Source organism: Vipera berus, assembly GCF_964194415.1.
Source record: "Vipera berus genome assembly, chromosome: 2".
In the NCBI taxonomy this organism is placed as follows: Eukaryota; Metazoa; Chordata; class Lepidosauria; order Squamata; family Viperidae; genus Vipera; species Vipera berus.
The window spans coordinates 89,286,461-89,305,150 of record NC_138203.1 but is presented as its reverse complement, the minus strand read 5'-3'; the positions used below and the strand labels follow the sequence as shown (position 1 = coordinate 89,305,150).

Genomic DNA, 18,690 nt, shown 5'->3' with positions numbered 1-18,690 from the left:
ACTCATGTTGTAGCCTGATGCATCAAACTGCCTCCCTATCAAGCATTAAAATATTTGATTGATCAAGATAACAAAAACACAGAATGCTATATCTTTTGTTCATTTAAAAAATGCTTTGATACATACTTTGGGATAATCCAATTCAAAGAAGGTTTCCAAGTTGTTAATAAGATTAGGATCAACACCCTTTAAAGGCTTCAAAAGTGAAACGCCTGGAAGCTTGCTATATGGTTGTTTATCTGTTGCTTTCTTGTTGAGGTGTAGGTGCCTAAAAGAAAAAAGTGCCATTTAAGAAATGCAAGAATAAAATGATAATTAAACTTTAAAACACTCCTATGCAAATATTCGTGTTTGCCTTGTCACAGTTTCATTGCAGTAGCAACTTTTTACAATTCTGCTCTAAATAAGAAAATGTTAAAGGAAACCTCATGCAAAAAATATGTAATAATGCTGTAAGTCAGTGATGGTGAACCTTTTAGAGACCGAGTGCCCAAACTGCAATCCAAAACCCACTTATGTATCATCGGGTGCCGGGTGGGTGTGGCCCATTGGGTGGACGTGGCCCATTGGATGGGTGTGGCTGCGGTGGTAACGGCAGACTAGGTGGGACTAAAAAGTTCAATCAATCAATTCCAACTTTGCGAGATCTTTCCCCCCCCCCCCCCGCAAGAAGTTGAAATTGATTTAAACTTTTTTTTTGCACATGGTGGCGGAGGCCTAAAGCAAAAAGGGTTTATAAAACCCAACTTGAAGGCCTAGGACTGGGATGATGGCGCGTGTGCCCACAGAGAGGGCTCTGTATGCCACCTGTGGCACGCGTGCCATAGGTTTGCCACCATGGCTATAAGTCAAAACATTGATACTTTTACCTCCATTCCATATTCCTGATTGCACTAATGTCCTGAAGATGAAAGGGGAAAATGGGTGAATAGGTCAAATATTTTTATTTTATTCTAGCAGTCTATGTTTGAGAGACACTTCTAAATGCCAACACTTCTAATCTTCTGTCTCAGAAAATAACATGGTTCAAATAGACAAAAAGATAGAAATTAACTCCTTCATTCACTCCATCAATCCTGAGAAAAATCCCTCATTGTCACGGAGATTTCACTCAAAATAAATCCAAACAGTAGTGGAGGATATTCTACTGGCAAATGTACTCAATTCACGTTAATCATTAAACCCTGCCCTACCCTCTTTTTCACAGTCTGGAGATTTCTTTTTTTATATAACTAAATGTATGTTTACCAGATGCTTAGGAAAAAAATCATTTCCAAAAAAATGTCTATGCTTCAAAAATGAATTCCGTATTACTTCAGCAAAAATGTCAACAACAACAAAGAAACAAAATATGCAATATGAACAACTATTTCATTGCAACAGTAATCATAAGTCATTGATAGAATAGTGGTTTAGCTCCAAAAAGTGTAGAACATTGCAAAAGAAACAATTTCAAAATTAAAAACCTCATTTTTAATATGAACAGATTGTGAGTTCTTTATTAGCATTGCTAATAATATACTCATAATATATACAAATCATACTCCACCATATGGGAACTGGTAACCTCTGATAACTTATACTAGCTCCCCGAGCATCAGCAGAATACTTTTCCTTTCAACTAATTAAATGTAGTCTGCTAACCTGCGGTGATGACAACATTTCTTCCTTACAACACTCTGCAAGTCGGTTAGAAAAAAGCACTTTCCCACATACCTAGCAGATAGCCCATACTTAACTCAAGATTTATTTTCTCCAAACCTGAATCCTGTTCTCTCAGCGATTCTCATTTGTCAGGGCTCCATAATTATATTTCTTAACTCTTTTGCCACAAGCAAGCTATTTTGTACACTTATTCCATCTGATGGTTTTAGTTTTCCACTTAATGTAGAATGGTGAAAAGCAATTTCTCCTATGCATGAAACCATAATTCCATTTTTAATGAAGATATACCAAGATCTTTCAAAACATACTAAACTGCCCCGTGTTAAACTCGTAGGTCTATCTAGCTCACTGTAATCTATAATAATAATAATTATTTTGTAGCTCTATTTGTAGATGCCCAGGACTGAACCTGAAAACATCTACAACTGTAAGGTTTAACGTCAGGCTATAGACCTTTATTTTCTATGTTTTCCCATTTGCTCTTTATCTTACCTGCTATAGCAACTTAAGCAGCTGCCCATTTTAGGCTATTTGAAAGCTACTCTCTCTTTGAATATTAAATATATGTGCATTGAAATGTAATGGTACAAAAAGAGAAAAAAATAATGGGCTTTTATCAGTTTTAGCCACAGATATTGAACCCAAATCAGATAAGCTACTCCATCTTCATTAGAGGAGAGTAAGAAAACACAAAATACTTCTGTTTGAAGGCATTTATAGATATTGATTCCTTTGGGTAGGAATCAACAGGTTTCATTAGTGACTGAATATTCTTACTCACAGACAGTTCATTCAGTGGTGAAAGGAAGTTTGTCAATTCTTCAGAACAATCTGAATCCTACAGTACCATGACCTACAATTCAATGCGAGCTTCATCTAGATCCTATTAATAAATACTTGAAGAAGGACAGATTAGTGCTTGGGGAAGATACATTAATTTACTGGGGGTAAACACTGCAGCATAGACTGATTTTTTTCTAAGCTGGTTGTTGTTGTTTTTCTTACAACCATGGAGCATTCGTGCCTTTTTGCTGAATCTGCTTCTCTTTTCTCCACTTTACCAACCTTAGGTAGCTGGCCAGATTTATGATTTATACCAGGGATCAGCAAATTGCAGCCGCAGGGCCAAATCCAACCCATTGCCTCTTTCTCTGAGGTCCTCAAGCTGATGGACAAGTAGGTGGCAGATAATGGGCCCAAATCTCAGCCACGCTCCCAGGGAGAAGAGCAGGCCAAGAGGCAAAGGGCTAGAGCAGGGTATCTGGGCCAGCAGGCTATCAATGGCCTCCTTGCTGGTAGGCCTGTGCTGTTTTATACTACACATACTCTTAGTCCAGGGGTCCCCAACCCCCGGTCTGTGGACTGGCACCAGTCTGCGGCATGCACAAACAAGCGAAGCCCCGTCCACAGGATGTAGGCAGCACGCAAAACCATGCCCCCTCCTGTCCACAGAAAAAACTTTCTGCACGGAACCAGTCCTTGGTGCCCAAAAGGTTGGAGGCCGCTGTCTTAGTCAACAGCATTTGTCTTCTCTTTGGGTTTTTTTTCCCCCCAGCAAGCTTTTTCTCTGAAAGCTTTACAGGCCTGTCCATTTACTACTCTCTCTTTAATGCCTTACCCTCAGCTACACCTTCAAGTCCAAGTAACTGCAGAAAGCAAGCACTGTTTCATTTAACTTTTCAAAAACCATACTAGGAGCTACAAAGCACGTAGAGAGTTTAGGAACTGCAAAAGGATTTTTGGACAGCCATGGTTTGATTGTCTCTTAGCATACACGTTACAGGAAAGATTGCCAGGCAGCTAGCTTTATTTCATTCCATGTCCCACAAAGAGAATATATCTATATCTTTTATCTATTAACTATGCCCCTAGCCATATACGTAGCTATGTACCTGTATCGCTTTAGTAAAGTTTCGTGGCCTCCAGACAAGGCTCCATGAGCACAAACTGGCCATCAAGCGCAAAGAAAAACGATCTCAGGTTTGGGCTCACACGATCGAGCACAACCATGCTTTCAATTTTACAGAGGCCAGAGTCATTGCTCATGACACAACTAAGGGCAGCCGCCTGTTAAGAGAGGCTTAGTTATCCAATCAACATTCTGTTAACTGGCATATTGAGCTATTGCCAGCTTACAAGATGCTGCGCCGACATGAATTATCATGCAGGAGGACTGAATGGATAAACCAAGGATTACTCTTCCCCCCCCCCCGGTGCGAGCAGGGGGGCAGAGGATCGTAACCTCTCACTAGCCGATACATCAGTGCAGCAGGAGATGAGGAGGAGGCAGACCGGACCCATGGACATCAGGAAAGGGCATCTCACCAACGTGGACAGCGATGCCAGCACGATGGAGGAGTGACCAGCCGAGACGGCAGCAATGCATGCAGGAGAGTCATTCAGGCAGCGAGATGATCGCGTGCGGCAAGACGAACGCTCTCGGCGTGGAGAGAGGCAGAGCACCAAAACTTAAACAGACGTCAACTAGCCCAACGGAAATAGAATCAATGCAATTGATTGCGGGAGGACAGGGGCCGAATAGACCCGTAACGCGCTCATTAGCTAAACTGTTGGCTTCACAGAGACTATAAGAACGTGCCTCTCAATCCTGGCTTACACTCTGACGACGTCAGCAGGTGCTGATGAAAGCTAAGTTTTAATAAAATTTTTAGCCTCAGTGTTTCCAGTTTTGTCATGAATACACCCGAGAGTCGCATTTTTAGGAAAATTTTATATTTATGTGTGTGTGTTTATACATATACACACATGTACACATTCATGCACATACATATACATATGCTATACACGTACACACAAACACACAGACACATTTATATATATTTATATCACATACCATTTAGAATACATAGCGGAAAATACATCAATCCTGGAACTATGTATTTTACAAAATCACTACCTCTTACTAAAAATAGAAACCATACCTTAACCAATTAAATATACTGCTCAAAAAAATAAAGGGAACACAAGATAAGACATCCTACTATTAAATACAGTACATTGTGTTGTCTAAGTGTTCCCTTTATTTTTTTTGAGCAGTATATATTATCTACTACTAGATAGAAACATAGTTACCACTACAAGCAACTTTCAGTGGAACATCCAATCAGATGTACAATATTCCATTATCTGCAGTTTTGCTCTAGGAAGTATCTATCCCAGAAATGCCAAGCATCAGCCTGCTTGCAAAAAAAAAACACCCCTTGATTGGCAATTTTTGACTTCTAACTCTAAGACATATATGGAAGAATTGACATAAGGAGATTGCATTGGATATAGGCTTTGAAGCCCAATTTGAAGTGCTGGCTTTAATCTTCAAAGCCCTATAAAATTTGGCACATATATCCTCATATGATTGTTTCTCCCAGACAGAAATAATCTGCCCTGTACAACCATCATAAGGGCTAGTGAGAATCTCCTCCTCTCCCCAATTAGAAAATGAACAGGAGTCCAGGGACATCCATTCCCAATGGTGTTCTCCATATATTAATACCTGGGGCATGGGGAACTTCCACCTGGCTTGTATTTCACTTAGCAATTATGAACTTACTCTTCCAACAGGCTCTAGGTATAGAAGGTAGACATGGACTGCTAATTTTCCTAATCATTTATATACAGATAGTCCTCATTTTACAAACATTTGATTAATGACCGTTTGATGTTACAACAGCACTGAAAAAAGTAACGTGACTGGTTTACACACTTATGACTGTTACAGCACCCCCCATGGTCTCGTGATCAGAACTTTGACGCTTGTCAACTGGCCTGCATTTGGGAGAGTTGCATTGTCCCAGGGTCAAGTGATCACCATTTATAACCTTTCCCAAAAAGCAAACTCAATGGGGAAAGCCAAATTGGTTTAATAACTGCACGATTCACTTAAAAACTACAGTACTTTGCTTAACCACTATGGTAAAAAGGTTGTAAAATGGGGCAAATCTCACTTAACAACTGAGCTCAACAATTGAGCTCAATTCTGGTCATAAGTCAAGGACTACCTGGATACATATTCTTATACTAAATATGTATGTATTGATTAAGGAGGAAATATTGTGTCTAGGCATTAGGGTTTTCACATTTTTACCATACAGCCAATTTGGTTTAGTGATTTAAGACACCAGGTTAGAAACCAGGAGACTGTGAATTCTAGTCCTGCCTTAGCCATGAAATCCAGCTGGGTGACTTTGGGCCAGTCACTCATTCTTGTCCCAACTCACCTCACAGGGTTGTTATTGTGAGGAAAATAGGAAGAAGACAGTATGTTGGATATGTTCACCACCTTGAGTTATTTGTAAAAATAATACCGTATATACTTGAGTATAAGCCGAATTTTTCAGCCCACTTTTTGGGCTGAAAAAATCCACTTCGGCTTATACTCCAGTCAACAAAAAAAAAGAACTTACCGAGGACTTGCGCGCGGCCGAGCTACTTTGCCTGACGCTGCTGGGGTCGCCCGGGCGCCTCTGCTCGCCCTCAGCAGCACCTGGCCCAGAATCACATGCGAAACAAGCCCGGCAGAGGAGCCGGAGCGGCGAGCAGAGGCGCCCGGCCCAGATCCTGCAAGGCCCGGCCGAGACGCGCCCCCAGCAGCGGAGCTGCTCCGGCTCCTCTGCCGGGCTTGTTTTGCATGTGAGCTACTTTGCCTGATGCTGAGAAGACCCGCTTGGGCACTCGGGTTGGTGTCAGTCTCCGCAGGCCCTTCTTGTTTCCAGGAACGTCAAGCGCGCTTGGCTCTCCACCCCCACGGCAGGGCAGGGCAGGGCAGAGACTTGCTCGCCCTTCTGACGGCCCTGAAGAGAAACGAAGGGCTTGCAAACTCCCCGCGAGAAGCTGGGCGAAGCGCGCGGCTGGGCGAGTGTGTGCCTGCGCGCGTATTTACGAAAGAAACGCTCCGAGAGTTCTTCTTTCTCCGCCCCCTTGGGGGGAACTCTAGCGACTACTGTAGCCGCGCTTCTCTTCTCGGCTCCGAAAATAGGGATTTCTACTCTCTCTCTCTCTCTCTCTCCCCTCCCCACCCCGCATTCTCCTGCCTCTTCGATTGCGACAATAAAAGGGCGAAGGGTGCGCTGGTTTCTTCCTCCTTCCTCCCCCCCTCCCCTCCCCTCCCCGATTGTCAGGTGAGGCAGCTGGAGGTCTGGCCGGGAGATTGTAGCCGTTTTGAAACGCCGCGTCTTGAAACGCCCGATCAGCTGATTTTCGGGTGGAAGAGCCGCGGCTTGAATCTGTTTGCATCTGCCTGAATTAGACCGAAACGGCCTGAATTTGACCAGAGTTGCTTTGTAATGGCTGGAGGAACTGCAGAGGAGGTCTTGCCGGGAGATTGTGGCCGTTTTGAAACGCCGCGGCTTGAAACGCCCGATCAGCTGATTTTCGGGGCGGAAAGAGCCACGGCTTGAATCTGCTTGTATTTGTTTGAACTTAACCAGAAACGGCTCGTAATGGCTGGAGGAACTGCGGAGGGAGTGAATGCTCCAGCCTGGAATATTTGGAAAGGCTGGGGGAACCGGATGAACTGCAGCTTAAGCGACTGTTGCCGGAGGAGCCATGGCTTGAAACGCCCCAGTTTTGGGGCAGCGTTTGCTTGTTCCCTCCCTCCCTCCCCTTTCCCTCCTCTCTAAATCCTTCCTTCCTTCCTTCCTTCCTTCCTTCCTTCCTTCCTTCCTTCCTTCCTTCCTTCCTTCCCCAGCCCTAATCCGGAAAGTGGAAGGAAAGAAGAGTAAAGGCTGGGCGGAGGAGGAGGGGAAGTGCAACCCTGCACTATTCAGCTCAGTGAAGTCACGCTTGAAACGGCTTGAAACGCCCGATCAGCTGATTTTCGGGGCGGAAAGAGCCACGGCTTGAATCTGCTTGTATTTGTTTGAACTTAACCAGAAACGGCTCGTAATGGCTGGAGGAACTGCGGAGGGAGTGAATGCTCCAGCCTGGAATATTTGGAAAGGCTGGGGGAACCGGATGAACTGCAGCTTAAGCGACTGTTCCCGGAGGAGCCATGGCTTGAAACGCCCCAGTTTTGGGGCAGCGTTTGCTTGTTCCCTCCCTCCCTCCCTCCCTCCCTCCCTCCCCTTTCCCTCCTCTCTAAATCCTTCCTTCCTTCCTTCCTTCCTTCCTTCCTTCCTCCCTCCCTCCCTCCCCTTTCCCTCCTCTCTAAATCCTTCCTTCCTTCCTTCCTTCCTTCCTTCCTTCCTTCCTTCCTTCCTTCCTTCCTTCCTTCCTTCCCCAGCCCTAATCCGGAAAGTGGAAGGAAAGAAGAGTAAAGGCTGGGCGGAGGAGGAGGGGAAGTGCAACCCTGCACTATTCAGCTCAGTGAAGTCACGCTTGAAACGGCTTGAAACGCCCGATCAGCTGATTTTCGGGGCGGAAAGCGTGCGGTGTTGTTGTGTTTTTTTTCCTCCCCCCGAAAGTGAACGGCAGCTTTCCGTACTAGTGTATTGGCATGTCAAGACACCAGCACAAAGACCAAGGTACAAGCAGCCCTCCTTCAGTCATTATTGAAACATTTGATCAGCCCAACTTCTTCTTCTTATTATTATTATTAAATCTGTTTTTTAACCAAGCGTGACTTCACTGAGCTGAATAGTGCAGGGTTGCACTTCCCCTCCTCCTCCGCCCAGCCTTTACTCTTCTTTCCTTCCACTTTCCGGATTAGGGCTGGGGAAGGAAGGAAGGAAGGAAGGAAGGAAGGAAGGAAGGAAGGAAGGAAGGAAGGAAGGATTTAGAGAGGAGGGAAAGGGGAGGGAGGGAGGAAGGAAGGAAGGAAGGAAGGAAGGATTTAGAGAGGAGGGAAAGGGGAGGGAGGGAGGGAGGAAGGAAGGAAGGAAGGAAGGAAGGAAGGATTTAGAGAGGAGGGAAAGGGGAGGGAGGGAGGGAGGGAGGGAGGGAGGGAGGGAACAAGCAAACGCTGCCCCAAAACTCCCTCCGCAGTTCCTCCAGCCATTACGAGCCGTTTCTGGTTAAGTTCAAACAAATACAAGCAGATTCAAGCCGTGGCTCTTTCCGCCCCGAAAATCAGCTGATCGGGCGTTTCAAGCCGTTTCAAGCGTGACTTCACTGAGCTGAATAGTGCAGGGTTGCACTTCCCCTCCTCCTCCGCCCAGCCTTTACTCTTCTTTCCTTCCACTTTCCGGATTAGGGCTGGGGAAGGAAGGAAGGAAGGAAGGAAGGAAGGAAGGAAGGAAGGATTTAGAGAGGAGGGAAAGGGGAGGGAGGGAGGGAACAAGCAAACGCTGCCCCAAAACTGGGGCGTTTCAAGCCATGGCTCCTCCGGCAACAGTCGCTTAAGCTGCAGTTCATCCGGTTCCCCCAGCCTTTCCAAATATTCCAGGCTGGAGCATTCACTCCCTCCGCAGTTCCTCCAGCCATTACGAGCCGTTTCTGGTTAAGTTCAAACAAATACAAGCAGATTCAAGCCGTGGCTCTTTCCGCCCCGAAAATCAGCTGATCGGGCGTTTCAAGCCGCGGCGTTTCAAAACGGCCACAATCTCCCGGCAAGACCTCCTCTGCAGTTCCTCCAGCCATTACAAAGCAACTCTGGTCAAATTCAGGCCGTTTCGGTCTAATTCAGGCAGATGCAAACAGATTCAAGCCGCGGCTCTTCCACCCGAAAATCAGCTGATCGGGCGTTTCAAGACGCGGCGTTTCAAAACGGCTACAATCTCCCGGCCAGACCTCCAGCTGCCTCACCTGACAATCGGGGAGGGGAGGGGAGGGGGGGAGGAAGGAGGAAGAAACCAGCGCACCCTTCGCCCTTTTATTGTCGCAATCGAAGAGGCAGGAGAATGCGGGGTGGGGAGGGGAGAGAGAGAGAGAGAGAGAGTAGAAATCCCTATTTTCGGAGCCGAGAAGAGAAGCGCGGCTACAGTAGTCGCTAGAGTTCCCCCCAAGGGGGCGGAGAAAGAAGAACTCTCGGAGCGTTTCTTTCGTAAATACGCGCGCAGGCACACACTCGCCCAGCCGCGCGCTTCGCCCAGCTTCTCGCGGGGAGTTTGCAAGCCCTTCGTTTCTCTTCAGGGCCGTCAGAAGGGCGAGCAAGTCTCTGCCCTGCCCTGCCCTGCCGTGGGGGTGGGGAGCCAAGCGCGCTTGACGTTCCTGGAAACGAGAAGGGCCTGCGGAGACTGACACCAACCCGAGTGCCCAAGCGGGTCTTCTCAGCATCAGGCAAAGTAGCTCACATGCAAAACAAGCCCGGCAGAGGAGCCGGAGCAGCTCCGCTGCTGGGGGCGCGTCTCGGCCGGGCCTTGCAGGATCTGGGCCGGGCGCCTCTGCTCGCCGCTCCGGCTCCTCTGCCGGGCTTGTTTCGCGTGCGAGCTACTTTGCCGGCCGCTGCTGAGGGAAGATCTCTGGAGAGGAGCATAAGGTGAGCTGCTGCATTTCCCAGCCTCGGCTTATACTCGAGTCACCAACTTTTACCATTTTTGGGGGGTAAAATTAGGGGTCTCGGCTTATATTCGAGTCGGCTTATATTCAAGTATATACGGTAAAAAGTGGGAGAGTGCATGAATATGTATGAATATATGTATGCATGTATGTATATATGTATAAACCGATTATCAAGACTAACATTGGGATGCCAGATATCATATGTCCAGTTAGCTAAATGAGTCATCCAATATCTGCATTCCCACTTTTCTTCCCCTACTAAGTCTAAGAGATGAAGATAAAAGGGTACAATTTTCTTAGAATAGTATAAAACTGGTGAGTTAGGAAGGGATGGCAGTAAAAATAGTGCCATTCCTTTTATCGTGATGTGTTGCAAGTTTCCAATTAGTTTTCTTACAATTATTAAAAAATCAGAAGACATAGAGGACTATCTAAACTGGATTTAACACATCTTCTGATTGGGTTGCAGAAACTGAAGGGGAGGTACAGTAATTCCCATCAGCTTATAGTTCCATATAAACTCCTATATAGACCTGCTGTAAATAGGGCTTTGTTAAGAAGACTCTATTTCAAGCTCCTTACAATTTCAACAACAAAAGGATCAAGAACTTGGAGACTGAATATTTGGTCACCTGAAGAAAAATCTTTTTTAGGACCAGGTGAAATGGCTCGAATTTATTTGTAGGAACTGCAACTGAAATATTAAAATCACTTTGAGGAATCAGAATAAACTACTTTACAACAGTGGACAAGCTGATGGGAATAGAATAATAATGATACTCAAAAAGAATGTTGTTAATTATGTGCTTAGCTTTAACCAAATAGGACTGTATTTATTAGCATTAGTGCCTCTATAGATCTTCTGTGTTTGTAGTAGATCCATTCATATGCTTGTGCAATATTTGTGTAACACCAGTGTATACTATAGATAGATCTATTGCATACATAAAGAAGAAAATGTTAAGGAATTACGACAAACTGCAAAAGTGCTAAATGAGGCACCTACAAAAGTTGTAGTGGAACAGTAGTAACAGGATTAAAAAGTTGAAGAAATAAAAGAAACTGGAATTATACAAAAACTAGAACAAAACAACACCCTAGCAGATTAATAGAACATCAGCTTCAAGCAACATAATTTTAGAGTCTGCATAACGGCATCCCTGCATGGATAACAATAAAATCAAATTGTCTGCATAGTGATAGAAAATGAAGAAATGAAATCCTGTCAGTCAGGGGACTTTCAGTTGAAAGTTGTGAAACATATCAGTGATCATTGGCCAGGTTATCTACACAGGACCACCTACCTCTCCCTAGGGCAGAGGTAGGCAACATTGGCTCTTTTATGACTCGTGGACTTCAACTTCCAGAATTCCTGAGCCAGCTGGGTCAGGAATTCTGGGAGTTGAAGTCCATGAGTCATAAAAGAGCCAATGTTGCCTCCCCTGCCCTGGGGGTATCTACTCATCCACCCAGATAGGGTGGGCACACTCCTAGTTCCTTCTCTTATACACTGCCATCTTATGGGGGCAAGGAAGCATACTTTTTCTGCAGCAACCTCTCCCTGAAGTTCAGCAGGCCTCTACCCATCTAGCCTTCTGAAAAGAAATGAAAACCTGGGTTCCCCCCCCCCAAAATGCTCGGATAGGGTGAAGGGAGAGAGAGGATTTTGAGGAACTGTATGCTAGACATTTAGCTCTGTCTTCATGTCTTTTATGGTTTAATATGTTTTATGTATTAGGTTTTCTTATCAAAATTGTTTTAATTGTTCTTTTGAAGCTGCCCAGAGTTTGATATAAGATGTAATGTATATACAGGCTGTATTGTTTACTTTTGTTTAATGATTATTTTTTTAAGCCAATGTATGTTACCCTTGAGTGATTTCAGTTAGGCAGCCTTTATACTGCCTAACCGTCCAACTTCCAACATCAGGCAATAAAGAACAGTGAAAAATAGTTCAATCAGGAACATCAACAAATAAAGGGGGGGAGGGGAAACGAATAAAAAAGAAATGAGATTTTTGTAAAGAAATCACAAGAAAGTGTATATAGCTGGGGCAAAATTAGTCAGGAGTAATCATAGAAAAGCTCTAATAGGGTTATATTAAATAAGATTAAAAATACATGGACGTATAATACTTAAACTCTTTACAAACAAGAACGTAGAGAATGATAGATACATTTATAGAGAGGCTATATTCAGGAACCAACTCCACTAGGAAGAGATGTAGGAGGCAATAAACCAGTTATGAACTATGGAAACATCCAGCATACATGAACTATTCACCTGAACTATTTAAAACCGGAAGAAAAGAGTTTCTTTGTGCTAACAGCCCCATATAATCAAATATTAGAAATATTTTTTTACTCTTTTATTGATGATGTTTGGACTGACATAGTTAATGTTTATTTTTGTGTTATAAAACCCCATAAACTCATTCACTAGGAACATGTGGGTTTATCTAATAAGAAATATACATGGAACAAGGCAGTAATACCTAGAGAAAAAGGAGGGGGGAGGCAAGAAAATAAGCAAATTGTTGAACCACTGCATTATCATGCAAACAATGTGTAACTTTAAGATCTTACAAAGAATAAAGCCATATAGGAGGAAAGAAAATGCCAGAAAAACAGGCAAGTTTAGAAAAAGGGACATGAGGTCAGATCAATAGATTATGGAGAGAACAGAAATTTAAAAAGGAAGTTTATCTTTGTTTTAATGTTTGCAGCAAAGCTTCTGTTTATCTGAAAGTGAAGTATATTAAGGGTAATAGCTGTGCCAAAATACCTGATTATTCTTCTGATCAACCTTTACAATACTTGTCAGACCCTTACACTACTTCAAGATCAGAAAAATACAATAACTCAGAATTGGAAAGAGAGTGCTTCAGAATATTTTTCCCATATCTATTTAAACTTAGAGAGGAAATATAACAATAGTAGTACAAGAAAAGGGCACATCTAGAATTAAAATGAGACTAAAACACTGTGAGATATGAAGATGTTTGTTAACTGAAAATAAAGAAAACGTATGATGGATTTGAAAGTGTTTGCTAAGTGTAACTTGGGCTGCAAGAAGAACCAATCTATATTTCTGGTTGAAATAATGTATGACTGCTATCTTGAAGTTATGATCAACAAACAGAAACTCACATATTTGACCACGTGATACAAACAAATGATGGACAAGAAAACCCCTATGAATGGTAAGGTTAAGGGAAGCAGAAGATAGGAAAAACAATAGTTAGAATCAAAGTGATCGCTGGAATATCACTGAAGCTACAGATCAGTGATGGCGAATCTTTTAGAGACTGAGTGCCCAAACTACAACCCAAAAGACACTTATTTATCGCAAAGTACCAGGGCCGCATCAGCATTGTGGTACCCTCGGGGGGGGGAGCAGGGGACATGGCCCACTGGGTGGGCTTGGACCACTGGGTGGGTGTGGCAAGGTGGGTGTGGCCAGCTCAACGTCACTCGCGTCAGGGGCACCTGTGTGGGCCTGGGGCAGATCCGAGGGTCTCCAGCAGAGGGGGGTGGGACCGGGGCAAGCGCCAGGGCATGGTCCACTGTAGGAGCCTCACCGTCCCTCTCAGGCCATGCAGGGGGGGCCCTGGACAGTGACATGGACTGCCTGGAGCCCTGGGCAGCAGAGGTCAAGCGCCCAGCCCGGCCCTTGAGCTCCCACGTTACCGGGACCCCGCAGTCCTGCGTAGCCCAGCCGCACTTCCCCGAGGGGGCGCCCAGCTGCGCTTAACTCCTCCTTGAGGCTGCTGCTGCTGCGCTCACTCTCCTTGGCCAGGTTGCTCATGGTGGGTGCAGAAGGGCAAAGTGCATGGGTCAGATGGAGGCCCACTCCCTCTCCTTGCGAGGAAGTCTGGCTTTGTAACCAAGGCATCCTCAGCAATATTTTCCTGAAATTGTAGTCCAGAACTGTTTTGTCATTCACTACTTTATAGGAGACTAAAGAAAGATGGAAGAAATAAATTACGTAAGAAATACACAAACGGTTGCATTTACAAATCTCCATTTTATCAACAGCAACTGCCCTACACTTCTCTTGAATATTGCTATATAAATAAAACCTTAAACAGAACACTATTGGGGAACACTCTTTTCCCAAGCTATCTTCTTTTCAAAGAAAGTACCTTTGGCTGTTTTGCTTCACATAACGGAAAAGGTACAGAGATCTATACATCTCCCCTATTGTGCGGGAGCTGTTCAGGGACTACAGAATAGAAACAGAGCCCGAATGCTAAAAATTAAACAAGACCATTCATTCACCCTCAAGCTGCTCCAGTGTGACACCTGCTTTTTATTTTAAACAGGCTACAGGAATACCAAAAGAAAATCCTCTTCTTGCAATCATCGACACATCAGTTAAATCAGCTTGGGGATCAATGATAATCTACTGAGGAAGGTATGTACTGTGATCTCTGTTGCTCTCTGCCCTCCAAATGCACCGGGCTTTGCTAATCAGTATGCATGCAAAGATGGGGTGTACACGTAATGGATGTAGGAGTGTAGCCACTTTGACTCAGGGTGTGTGAATAAATGCCCTAACACTAAATATACCTTTGCAACTATCTTGCCTTACCACAGATTTCTTTTAATTGTGTCCTTCAACTAAGCCAGTACGAATATTTTTATTACATTACTTCCCAGTAGAGAAGAACTGTACATTTATTTCAAACTAGATATGCTATGTCTGGATTTTAAAACAGATGATAGCGATGGTTAAATTGGGTTGAAAGGCTAGAACTAAGCAGCTTGTAATATATTATTCTATCTAAAGAGAAATCAATCTGTTCCATGCATTACTTTTCTTTTTATAAAATCAAAAGACTTCAAATGACTGACAGTTATGAAATACAGGAGCAGATAAATTATGCAAGTGTGTATCTCTCTTTTAACTCAAAATACTATTTCCTAAGACTATAAATTTGTAAAAATGTTTTCAAAGCATGTTTTAAAAACCAACATCTTAATTCTTTATGCAATATATACTTATTTCAGCCAACTGGTCTATATAAAAATGATCTTATTCTTTATACAGTAGATAAAGCCTCTAGCTGTTAAGGGAGAGATGTAGAGGTTACTATGCTACATAGTATACTAAAGCTATCTGTGCTATATACTAGTTACATTTTTTGCTCTGCTCTGTAGGTATTACAATATGTATTGTCTCCTGAAATACTGTATATAAATTTCTTCCTCACAGTCTTAAAACAAATCTAGTCAAAGTGATTGCACCAGTTTTAACTAATAAATCCTATAATATCCATGTTATAGAACCCCAATTAAAATTCAGCCATATACAGATTTAATGTTTTTAATTTTCTGCATTGCAGAAATGGTTCCTCCTATCGTGCTAATACTACCTGCTTCCTTGTGCTAAGTTGCTACAGACAAAGACACAGCATTCGTGGAAATCTCAAACATCACATTGTGCTTGAAGGAGGACAAACAATACAGCCACCAATACAACAAATAATTTAATTTTCCACATCAATATTAAAACTGCTATTTATATAATCATCTTCTAAATATGATTAATGATGTTAGATCTTTTTAAACTAATCCTCTTTCTTTTCATATAAGTTTTCAGTGTTCAAGAGATTAAGGAGTTTTTCACACTACAAAAATGTGGTATATAGTTGGAGAAATTAGACATAAGTATCCCAGTCAAGTTATGAAAGCTATTTAACTTGTTTAAAGGAGAAGAGCCAAGAATTCCTTCAAAAGTCTAATTTCAAATTCATTAGTTTTAAAAGTTAAAATATTATCAACGTTTGAAACACAAAGCCATAGAAAAATCAGTTCAAAAGCCCCAAATGACAGTGCCAGCAAGAAATCGTTGCATTTATTTCTAAACATTTTGCATAAGCCAGACGGCTATTCATTCTAACCAATAACCGGCAAGAGAAATTAGGATTTTTACAGAGGTCAAACTGTATCCATTATAAGTTTTCAGTGGTCTTCACCTTCTTTTGCGCATTCCAAATATCGCAACTAACGCATTTCTATGCGCTGATTTCACAATTTAAGAATATTCCAAGGAGCATTTATTCATCTGCCCCTTACAACACAGCTACGGTAGGAATCTGACAAACGGAAATGGAATTAATCGTGCGTTAATATATCCCTTGCACAATAAAAACCTGTCTCCCTGAAAAAGATCCTTAAAGTCAACCTTCAAGCCATTCAGGATTCGTATCAAAATATTATATAGCCTGACGATAATTTAACAAGGAGGAACACGCCCTCCCAGATTTAAACACTAACATTGGGGAGATGCAAACGTTGTCTGCCAAGTACTTTTTTTGGGGAGGGGGGAGGGAGGCATCGAGTATGGCATCTGGAAGAAGGAGAGGGAGAGGGAGAGGGAGAGGGAGGAGGAGGAGGAGGAGGAGGAGGAGAAGGAGAAGGAGAAGGAGAAGGAGAAGGAGAAGGAGAAGGAGAAGGAGAAGAAGAAGAAGGAGAAGAAAGAAGAAGAAGAAGAAGGAGAAGAAGAAGAAGAAGAAGAAGAAGAAGAAGAAGAAGAAGAAGAAGAAGAAGAAGAGAAGAAGAAGAAGAAGAAGAAGAAGAAGAAGAAGAAGAAGAAGAAGAAGAAGAAGAAGAAGAAGAAGAAGAAATCACAACAGAAAGGTAACTGCAGCAAATAAAACACCACCACCACTTCGTTACCCCAGGATCCACCGCTGAATCCTGGCGGTGTGTATTGAAAGAGACCACTGCAATGCTTCCTTCAAAGGAGGATCGAAGCGGCTGACTTACATACAAGCAGTCGGAGACAAAAGGCAGCCAGCCCCCTAAAAGCTTTACTTTAGGGCCGAGTTTAAAAGCATACCAACCCCCTTGACAAAGACCCAGGAACGCAGGAGGGGTTACGGGGAGGACTCGTGCGGTTAAGCGGCAGTGACAAAAATCGATAAACGGTGGCGACTCGGCTCTCGTCTTAATCGTTTCTCCAAGCAAAAAGGTCGGACTAGCCCCCCACCACCCCCCACCACCCCCGAAAGGGCAGCCAGGAGCTCCAAAAGGCGCTTTTAGCCCACCGGAGAGATTGGAAGCGTCAGCTGGGGATGAACCAGAATCGCCGGAGAGCGCCCCAATGGGGGGGGAGGGGGAGGGGGAGGGCGGGAGGAGAAAAGCGGGGGGGGGGAGGAAGGCGGGAGAGAAAGCTGTGAAGGCGTCCCTGGCGGGGGTGGTTTCCTCCTCCTCCTCCCCCCCCCCACTCCAGGGCTGCAGCCTGAGCGAGGCAGGTGCGTCGCCTCTCTCAGCCTGGGAGGTTTGGGAGGAGGTGGGCGGGGGGAGGGGGGACGACAAAGCGCGGTAGGCGCCGGCGAGGAGAGAAGCGGCGCAGTGGGGGCGGGGGCGGGTAAGCGAATGACCCCCGCTCCAGTTTGCCCGCGCGCGAGCCCGCGCGTGCGTGTATGTGTATGGAGTGGGGGGTGGGTGGGTTGGGTTGAAGGGCAGCAGCCGGCAGCGGGAGAGGCCTCAACTTACGTGTAGATGATGGACAAGAAGTGCATGAGCCAGAGGACCAAGAAGAGGATAAGCCCGAAGACGGAGAGTCCTTCCAAGGCCAGATCCAGCATCGCCATCTCCGCCCGGCCGCAGGGCACAGAGGGGCGGGAGGGGAGGGGAGGGGGAGGGAGAGCTTCGACGAGCCGAAGCGGCGGCGGCGGCGGCGGCAGCGGCGGCTCGATAGGAAGGCTCCGCCCCCCTCGCTGGCTGCCCTCACGTTCCCCCTCAGACGCGGCGACTTCTCTCTTCCTTTTCTAGCTTCCCTTCTCTTCCACGAGCCCCCTCTCGCCCCGCCCCTCCTCCTCCTCCTCCTCTCTTTCTCCCGGCTGCCCTTCCACCCGGCAGGCGGCGGCGGCGGCGGCGGCTGCTGCTGCTGCTGACAGGCTGCCTCGCGCTCTGCCGGCCCCCGCCGCGGCGTTTCGCCTCCTCCTCCTCGGCCACCCGCCGCTGGCAGCCGCTCGTTCGCGTTCTCCTCTCTCTCTCTCTCCCTCACACTCATAAAACAAACGGCCTGGGCTCGCGCGGAGGAGCTGGCCAGGCCCCGCCCTGTCACTGTCATCCGCTAAAGCCACGCCCCTCCCCCCCCTCGCTCTCCTCTCCGGCGTGGTCCCGTTAAATCCGCCGCGAGGGTGGCGCTGGGCGGGAATTGGTGGGGGCGGTGAAAAGAGCGAAGGTGAATCAGGATGTGGCGGGAAGGCAGGAAGGGTCGATGTCGTCATTTATTATAAGGCATGAGAGAAGTTGCGCTGTAAAGGGGGGGATGACGCTCCGTCCTTTCCTCCTTGCGAAGGAAAAAGGGCATGGTGGCGGCGCACGAGGGAAACCTAACCTTTCTCTCTTTGTACATCTCGGGAGCCCTTCGCCACGCAGCAGCCGCATCGGCTACCCTCCAGTCTCTCTCTCTCTCTCTCTCTCTCTCTCTCTCTCACACACACACACACACACACACACACACACCGCCAAAACAAAGGGAAACATCCGGTTGCAACAGTTTTGTCCTTTGTAATCGAAACTCTGCATTGCTCAGCAACGCTACCGTCACCACCTCCCGAGAACGCAAAGCCGCGTGTCTTGAGACACACACACACACACACACACACACACA

At 45.3% G+C, this 18,690-nt stretch overlaps 1 protein-coding gene across 2 annotated transcripts in view; it reads right to left on the bottom strand.

Moving 5' to 3' along the window:
* Window positions 1-18,091, bottom strand: part of UGCG (UDP-glucose ceramide glucosyltransferase) — a 55,640-nt gene extending 37,549 nt beyond the window's left edge. The window contains exons 1-2 of one of the 2 annotated variants that reach the window (XM_081317877.1): window positions 17,565-18,091; window positions 127-268 (exon numbers count right to left, since the gene is read on the bottom strand). In XM_081317877.1, coding sequence (XP_081174003.1) covers window positions 127-268; window positions 17,565-17,662 — 240 coding nt within the window. In that variant the 5' untranslated portion in view covers window positions 17,663-18,091. Of the gene's footprint in view, window positions 1-126; window positions 269-2,446; window positions 2,664-17,564 lie in introns of those variants that run through there. The other variant, XM_081317878.1, reaches the window with a different exon arrangement.
* Between the last annotated feature and the right edge of the window lie 599 nt (window positions 18,092-18,690).